Genomic DNA, 7810 nt, shown 5'->3' with positions numbered 1-7810 from the left:
GTCTCTTGTGTCCACGGTTTGGGTCTTAAAATGCATCAAGTATCGGGCAGCGATGGATTTCTCACACAGTCCAGAGCCCACTGCTCTCGGGGCCACTTGTGTATGGAAGTCGGGCATGTCCGTCACTCAACACCCCGCTACCGAGGGCCTACTGTGTGCGGGGCCTGGGGATGTCACCTGAGCAGACGGGCGCTATCCTTCCCTCCTGAACTTGCAGGTGTGAGGCGGTGGACAAGGCACAGGGTATGGAAGCAGGACAGTGTCCACACCATGCCAAGGGGCGTGGGGCGGATCCCACATGGCGCCTGGGGGTCAGGACCGTCCTCTGAGCACATGATGTTTACAGAAGTGAACAGGGAGGAATTCGGGTACTGGGGGACGTGGAGATGGGAGGGACGGTGTGGTGTGAGCCAGGACCACAGGAGAAGTCATGCCACAAGGTGAGTGTGGGGAGGTGGTAGGCAGGAGGAGGTGGCCACCCCACCTGAAGTCCAAATCGTCCTGCATGCCGAGGACGGCGGCGGGGGGCTTAACTGAAGCAGAGGGTGGTGGGGTTCGAGGCGTTAAGTGCACGACGGCTGTTGTGTGGGCAGGGAGGGCAGATGCACCAGAGGGACTGCCCTGTCATCCAGGCAGAAGATGAGGGTGGTCCCAGGGGCACAGAGCAAGGAGGCATGGCAGGCCTCCAAGAGGGGTCCACCACCCTTGCTGACGTGTGGGGAACAGGGAGGGGGGAGTGGGGGAGCTGGGGAGGGGGACTCCTAGGATTTTGACCAGGCAGCTGCTTAGACGGTTTTGCCATAGGCTGATGGGGAAGGAGGGGTGGGCAGGGATCAGGAAATGAGGGGGTGTTGAACTGGACATGCTCATGGTCACCACGTAGGGACACTGCACAGGTGTGTGCATCTCGTGCCTGTGGGTGTCTGCAAAATCCTCTGCCGAGATTGTCCCGAAATGCCTTTTTCTCAGGCGCTATCCAGAGCCTTGGGAGCAGAGGGGGCTCTTCGTCAGGTGCAAATGGGCCTCTGACACTTTACCAGGAGGAACCAAGGACAGTGTGGGGTGTTGTGTCAGCGTCTCCCAGAGGTTGGGACCTGCGACCCCTGCCTCCACCTTAAAAAAAAAAATTGGGACCCCTGAAGTGATAGGTGTGGTCCTTGGAAAAGTCACTGTGCTTCACGTCTGGGGTCCAGCACGGTGTCAGAGTTTGAAGCTGCCGGGCCACAGGAGTCCTGGACAGTGGGGGTCATCGGGTGGATGTGGGGTGAGGCGCCCTGTCTCTGGTGCTAACTCTACAGGGAGCGTCACCAAGCTCGGCTTCTGAATGTCACCAGGAGGGTGGGGCGAGACGGCGCCGAGCGAGAAGCCCTTTTGGAGAAAGTGTGCTCTGACCTCATTTGTGTCTGTACCACAAAATGTCATGAGGTTTGTAGCGAACGTGACCCCTGCCGCTTGTCACAGCAGCGGGGCTCCTCACTTTCGTTTCCTAAAGGCTGTTGCTGTCCGTGTGTCCTTGTCCTCAGCTCTGTCTCACACGAAGCCTGGTGCTGGTCCTGCCCTGAAACCAGTTCCCCACAGGGGACCCTGCAGAGGGGAGGAGGGGACATCGTCTTCCCAGGTCTTCTCAGTCCCCGGGGGCGGCTGCACCAGTGACCTCGTCCCACTCCTAGGGCACAACTGCACCCCACTGCGCATAGCAAGGGGTGTTTTCAGGGTAGCGAGGTCCTGGCCAAGTCACCCCAAGTTGTCCCAGTGTGTACTGCCGTCACTTAGGTTCAAAAATCGGATCCCTTCAAGTTTCTGGGTTTGATCTAGTCACTGTCTGAGCTCAAAGGCTTCTTCCGGAGGGTGGGAAGATGAGGTCCCGGGGAGCTCGCGGCTCCATCAGGAGCTTGGGTGAGTCTGAAATCATCCGCTAAACAAGGAGCTGGGGGATCAGTAGCCGGAGCAGAGGAGCGTGCACCTGGGCACGGCAGGTGGGGACTGCTGTCTTCACTGTCCACCTGGGGAGCCCGAGGCTCTTTGCTACATGAAGACGATTCTGGTTTTCTCTTTGGGAGCGGAAGAAGGAAAGGAAGGGAAAGGAGGAGAGCAGCACGCGGCTGCAGCAGTCACCTCGCGAGGGCGGGTGGCCCCCAGGTGTGTGGCCTGCTGGGTGTTCTGGGGGGGGTGCTCCCGCTCACCATGCTCTGAGCCACCCCAAGTCTGTGCTTAGTCCTCCTCTGGCGGCCCATCTCTCTCAATCCCACCAACACAAAAGCACCGCAGCAGACACCAGGTGCCATCTGCTCACCTGGATGCGCTTCAGGGCATCTGAAGGGGAGATGGGGACAGCTGGTCCCAGCCAGCAGAGGGGGGACTCGGGCCATTTCAAGAGGCGTTTCCAGCTGCCAGGACCCACACAGACCTGCCCCTGCGGTCCTGCCCCCGCCCCCGGGGTCCTGCTGGCTCCGGGCACCAGAAGAGAGTCTAGGAAACCCCCAGGAAGGAATCCCAAGTGCAGAGCCGTGGTGGGGAGGGGCGGCTCCCTGGGACAGGGCCTGGTCAGGGCCCTTCTCCCTGGTGGGGTTTAAGAGGAGCTCTGAGATGGAGGAACAACAGGAAGGATTTAAAACAAAAGCAGGTTCTTCTAAATGTCCTAGGAGCTCAGCGAGGGGAGGCAAAGCACCGTCCCGAGGAGGAAGCCAGCTGAGACTTCTAGTCCTTGTACTACCTAACTGTGGGGTTGACGGTCAGAGGTGCTCCCCACCCAGCCCTGTTGGCCTCCCAAGCCGCTGGCTCAGCCCTGCTAGCTACAGATGCTCTGGGGCCCCTGGAAGGGGCCTAAGGTAGACATCATGAATCTAGCGTTTCTGGACCCTCAGAAGGGGGTCAAGGGACAGAGGAGCCATGTCAGGGAGAATCAGACCCCGCTGGACCTTCTCGCTCTGCTACCTTGGGCAAATGGCTTCTGAGCCACTTAAAATGTACCATCATCCCAGACTGAGGGGAAGAGGAAATGAACTCCCAAGAAATGCTCCTTGCTCTATGGACCCAGAGTGCAGACCGTGCCCAGTGCTCCCTCCCCAAACAGAGACACCCACGCAGCTGTTGCTTTCAACCATTTTATTGCTCAACTATCATAATACAAGCCGTATAAAAATACTTTACATATAGCAAAAATAAACTACATTAAACTGCAGGTTAAAAACCATTTTGCATAGGAATGTGATGTATTCTAACCCCTTGACCAGTCAGGATTCTCAAACCTTCCAGCACGGCGCTGCTGGGGCCGCTGATGTCTGGAGAACCCCATTACGACCCCGCGTGTTCTCCCGGAGAGCTGCAGGAGCCATGGCGGCCAGTGAGAGTGTCAGCCAGGGTGTCCAGAAGCTGGACTGCTGGGCCCACGGCCACCTCTGCTCAGGTGAGCCACAACGCTGGGCGCGTCTGCTCACACGCTGCAGCGTCCTCTGCAGCCCAGCCCAGCCCAGCCCCGACCTGGCAGGGGAGCCGAGCCTGCCCGCGGCTGCAGGACGATAGCGTTGAACAGAGTCCCGGCGGCTCCCAGGACCACACTGCGTTTTTGGAGGGGCTTGCCTGGGAAGCACCCTTCTTGCCAATCATCAAAGTTATTTTTGTTTTGAAAGTGAATTAAGACAGTAATGTTGGCTATAACTCGAGGGCCCCAGGAGAGCTGAGGGTCGGACACTGCTTTCCTCTAAGCATGTGGTTGGACTGCGGGAAAACCTCACTGTGTGACAAACTGGTATGGTGCCCACGTCCCCCGCTTGGGAGACCTGAGGTTAAGACGTGTCAGGTCCCTGAAGGGCTATCCCTCCAGAACACGAGTTCGGGAATGGTTACCCGTCTTGTCAAGAACGTCACAACCCCCGTGCCACTTGTCAATGAGAAATGAGCACAGTTGTCAAGTGGACCTCCGAGAGCCCCTCAATCCCAAACAACAGGAAGCACGTGGAAAGTGGTTTTTGTGACATGAAAATAAACAGAGCCTCTTTCAGTCCCGAGTGACAACCAGAACACATTGCCGTGTGACAGCTCCAGCCCTGGCCGAGGCTGGCTCGCTGAGACAGATGTCTTGGCTGTTGGATGCAGGTCTGCAGAGCAGCGCTCCAACATTCCTGGAGGGAGCGGCTCAGTTCGTCCTTGGTGACGTCTGTGTGGGAAAACTGCGGAGGTCCTGCGGATAATGCATATGGGGTCACCTATCAGGACTCTGATTTGCTCAACTCTGTCCAGATCAGCCTGCACCTGGGGTCCTGTCAGTAGGAACTCTCTGGATTCCATTACTACGCAGGCAGGGTTCTGTTGTTGCTTTAAATATCAAAAAATCACCATCTAGATCGTTTATTTACAATTCTCGGTGACAAAACCCAGGCTCGGCCTGCAGAAAGCAAGCACCACTCTTGGGCAAGAAAAGGATGGATTCTTCTTCCACAGAACCGTCCCCTTTCTTGTCTGAGGTGCTGGCTCCTGCTACCCTAAGCACCCACCAGGCCCAGATGTGGGGATTTTGGTTTGTTTCCTGGAATGATTTACAAAAAGTTTTCAAGAATACACCATTTCTCTTACAGAAAAATAATCAACATATATGTAAAAAGAGACACTTAAAAAGATTTCTGACCATTTATAAATATTTTCTAATTCAGGAATGCAATATTTTGAGGGCAGATTAAAAAAAAAAGCATAAAAATACAGGTAAGAAAATAAAATTTAATAACATACTAATTAATCTGGATTGCCATATATATTATCAAGCAGCAGTATTTTTGTATAACGCAGGAAGACTTGCAAACTTTAGAAGAACAGTACATTCAGCAACCTGACGGATTTGCCAGCGCAACATAACGTACGTGGCCCTGATGTGGCACGTACAGACCTCGACTTGACTGGGGTCCCTCTGACACCTGCGACATACCCATCTTTCCCATTTAGCCGCCCTTACTGTCTCATCCTCTTGGAGGATCTTACTGCCTCTTCCCTTGCTGAAAATATTTCTCGCACGATTTACTCTCGGCCGAGCTTCCTCCTGGCATTGACGACGACGGACAAAACCTTTGAAGCCGTCGGTTCCGGATACACTTTCTCTGGCCTGCTTGTGTCTCTAGACAAACGCTTCCTTTCCTTGGCTGTTCGGTTCAGTTGCTATGAAAATACTTTGTCTCCAGCAGTCCTGGAGAAAGGGGGTTATATTTATGCATCACGCACACACGCACGCACGCCTGAGCTGCCAGGAAGCCCTTTTTGCAACCATGGCGAGAAGGTGGCTGGAAAATGTGTTAGTCCCTCTCTCGCCCCACGGACGGGGAAGCCGAGCTCCTTTGCGACAATTGCAGGAAGGCACTTGGGTAAAACATTCAGACAACTGAGGAAAGGCTTGATTCCCTCATGTGCAAAAAATGGCTCCCAGCCAGGCCAAGTGACAGCAAACCACTCAGCCAGCCCTTGAAACTCTGCCCCAGCAAAGTAAGTACTGCTGGAGAGGGAATGCCTTAGGTAAAGCTGCTAGAGGGGACTTTTCTTTGTTAATGAGGAAGAATTCGGCATCACAGAAGCTCTGTGGCGGTGCTCCGCTTCTTCCTGGCATTCTGCGCATCCAAGGGACTCTGCCCGATTCCGCAGGGGGTGGGTGATCAGGTCTGCTGCTCATAGGAGAAATAAATGCTCCGCATCAACCTAGAAGGTCCGCACCCCCGGGTGCACAGAGCAGAACTGGGTGTTCATCCTCTGTGGAGCGCACCAGCCAGGCCGGGCCGGGCTCCCGGGAAGGCTTACCCATGGCTAGCCCGGACAAGACAGCAGGGACTTAGAAAAGCCACTGTGCATGTTTAACAGCCGGGCTCTCCTCCTAGGCCTTGGGTAAAACAGACTGGACTGAGAAACCCCTCCAAGTACAGGCTGAGGATATTTCCACTTTGTGGTTGACTGCTAAGGAATCGACTGAACGGCCGAGAGAGAATGCCCAGCTTGTCCTGGGTGCCTGTGATAAATGCCATCATGCACATCTGTGTGATGACCACCTGCCAAGAAAGCCCAGGGTTTCATTTGCAGAAACGGCACCCAAGGAGCAATCCTGTGCAAGGCCTTGTGCAGCTGGGGATCACACAGACCTGCTGCTGTTGGACGCTCTGCTCATGCAGGAGGGGTGCTAGGGCCAGCACTTGGGGTTGAGGGGAGCTTTAAATGGGCTCGGGTAAAAGCCACCCATGACCCTGGGGGCCAGCGCCTGAGGCTCCCTGTTTTACTCTTGAGTTTGGAGCAGAGAGGGAATCCAACCCTTTGGTTTGATCTTGTACTTGGGTGTTTTGGACGAAAATCTTGCACTTTTTTTTTCTTGCTGCTGTGGCATTCGATACGCAGGCCTGAGGCTCTCCTAGATACTCCATGAGTATGCTGGCCGGGAGGAAGACGGGGAGGACTCTCGAGGAGCACAGTGGACAGCGGCAGCAGGCCGGGCAGCGCCCCATCCGGGACACTCGGCATCAGCGCTGGCTGTGGGCAGCAGGGGGAGAGAGCTGCTGGCCGAGAAGGCTCAGCCCCCAGCCTCCTTGGCCAGCTCTTTGAAGCATAGAATAAAAATAACAACCGTGCACACGTCAACACCGAGGAGTCGTGACTGGGGATCTAGTCTGGGCAAGGCAGTTTGCTTTGGAAGGAGAAAATTCCAAAATAAAGCTCCCGCTGTGGCCCGCTGTGAGGAGAGCACCACGGACAACGGTCCAGACTCAGCCTCGGCCTCGAGGGTGTGGGGTTCGTCAGCCGTCAGCTGGACTCGGCGGCCACATTCCCGTGGTTGCTCTCAGGCCCTGTCTCCCTCAAAAGGGCCGGGAGCTGTTCCCAGAACCTGGAAAAGTGAACGCAGGGGCTGGGGCTCCATCGGGGCCCACCTCGTCCCCAGCCCTTCCCCTCCAACTCCAGCCACTCCGGTCTCGGGCGAGTTCCAGCTTCCCGCCACATTCACAATGTGGTTCTGGTCAGCAGGCACTTGATATCCAGATGGGTCACTGTGAAGGTCAACCGGGATGGTCTTTGGGACTCGAAATTCAAAAGGAAGAGGTGCTCTGGCGTTTCCAGAGAGAGGCGGCAAGCTCCTGCGCCAGCAGCTGGCCCGAGCACGGCTCCCGTGGGGCCTCTGGCCAGGAGATGAACAGAGAAGGACAGAAGCGAGGGCGGCGAGGGCTCCAGGTGGGGGTCCGAGGCACGAATGTCTTGCGATGATGGCTGCTTCTACGTCTGGTTTCTGGAGGGAGGTCCTGAAAACTCCTTCCTGATAATTTCATTGACTATAAAAGGAAAGCAGAGAGAGGCCCATGAGAAGCACTGAAAACACAGATCAGTTTTCCAGAACCGCCATCAGGCTATCTTTTTAAACATTTATTTAACTTTTTAGTTGTAGTTGGTCACGAGGCCTTTATTTATTTTTATGTGGTGCTGAGGATCGAGCCCAGGGCCTCACACGTGCTAGGCGAGCGCTCTACCTCTGAGCCACAACCCCAGCCCTTCCATCAGGCTATTTTTTAAAGAGTATGTGTTTGCTTCTCGTGATGATACACTTGACCATTTTTTTCAGCATGAGAAATGCCTTCCTATGTCATGTTTTTGCTTTCCTGGGTCAGAACAGTTTGCACAGTAGGCTCCCAAGCTCCTTCACGGACTGCCTACAGGAATACCTATTACATGATTGTGTCCCATGAAAATATAGGAGCCCCTAAAGGAGGGCAAGTAAGCAGCCATCAATTGAAGTGAAATTTCTATTCATTTCTGCACAAGCAGGATCTTCCCTGCCGGTCGTGAGGCCTTAGAAGTTGAA

At 55.1% G+C, this 7810-nt stretch overlaps 1 protein-coding gene across 3 annotated transcripts in view; it reads right to left on the bottom strand.

Annotated features, from left to right (window-relative positions):
• Positions 1–3090: 3090 nt before the first annotated feature.
• Positions 3091–7810, bottom strand: part of Nfatc2 (nuclear factor of activated T cells 2) — a 115753-nt gene continuing 111033 nt past the window's right edge. For all 3 annotated transcript variants that reach the window (XM_027946364.2, XM_027946363.2, XM_027946365.2), the window contains one exon: positions 3091–7283. Coding sequence is in view for 2 of the 3 variants with exons in the window: in XM_027946363.2 (XP_027802164.1) it covers positions 7228–7283 (56 nt within the window). In the remaining variant the exon portion in view is untranslated. The remainder of the gene's footprint in view (positions 7284–7810) is intronic.

This window comes from Marmota flaviventris, chromosome 2, assembly GCF_047511675.1.
Source record: "Marmota flaviventris isolate mMarFla1 chromosome 2, mMarFla1.hap1, whole genome shotgun sequence".
Lineage (NCBI taxonomy): Eukaryota > Metazoa > Chordata > Mammalia > Rodentia > Sciuridae > Marmota > Marmota flaviventris.
The sequence above is the reverse complement of the archived record's forward strand: the minus strand, read 5'-3'. Positions and strand labels throughout refer to the sequence as shown.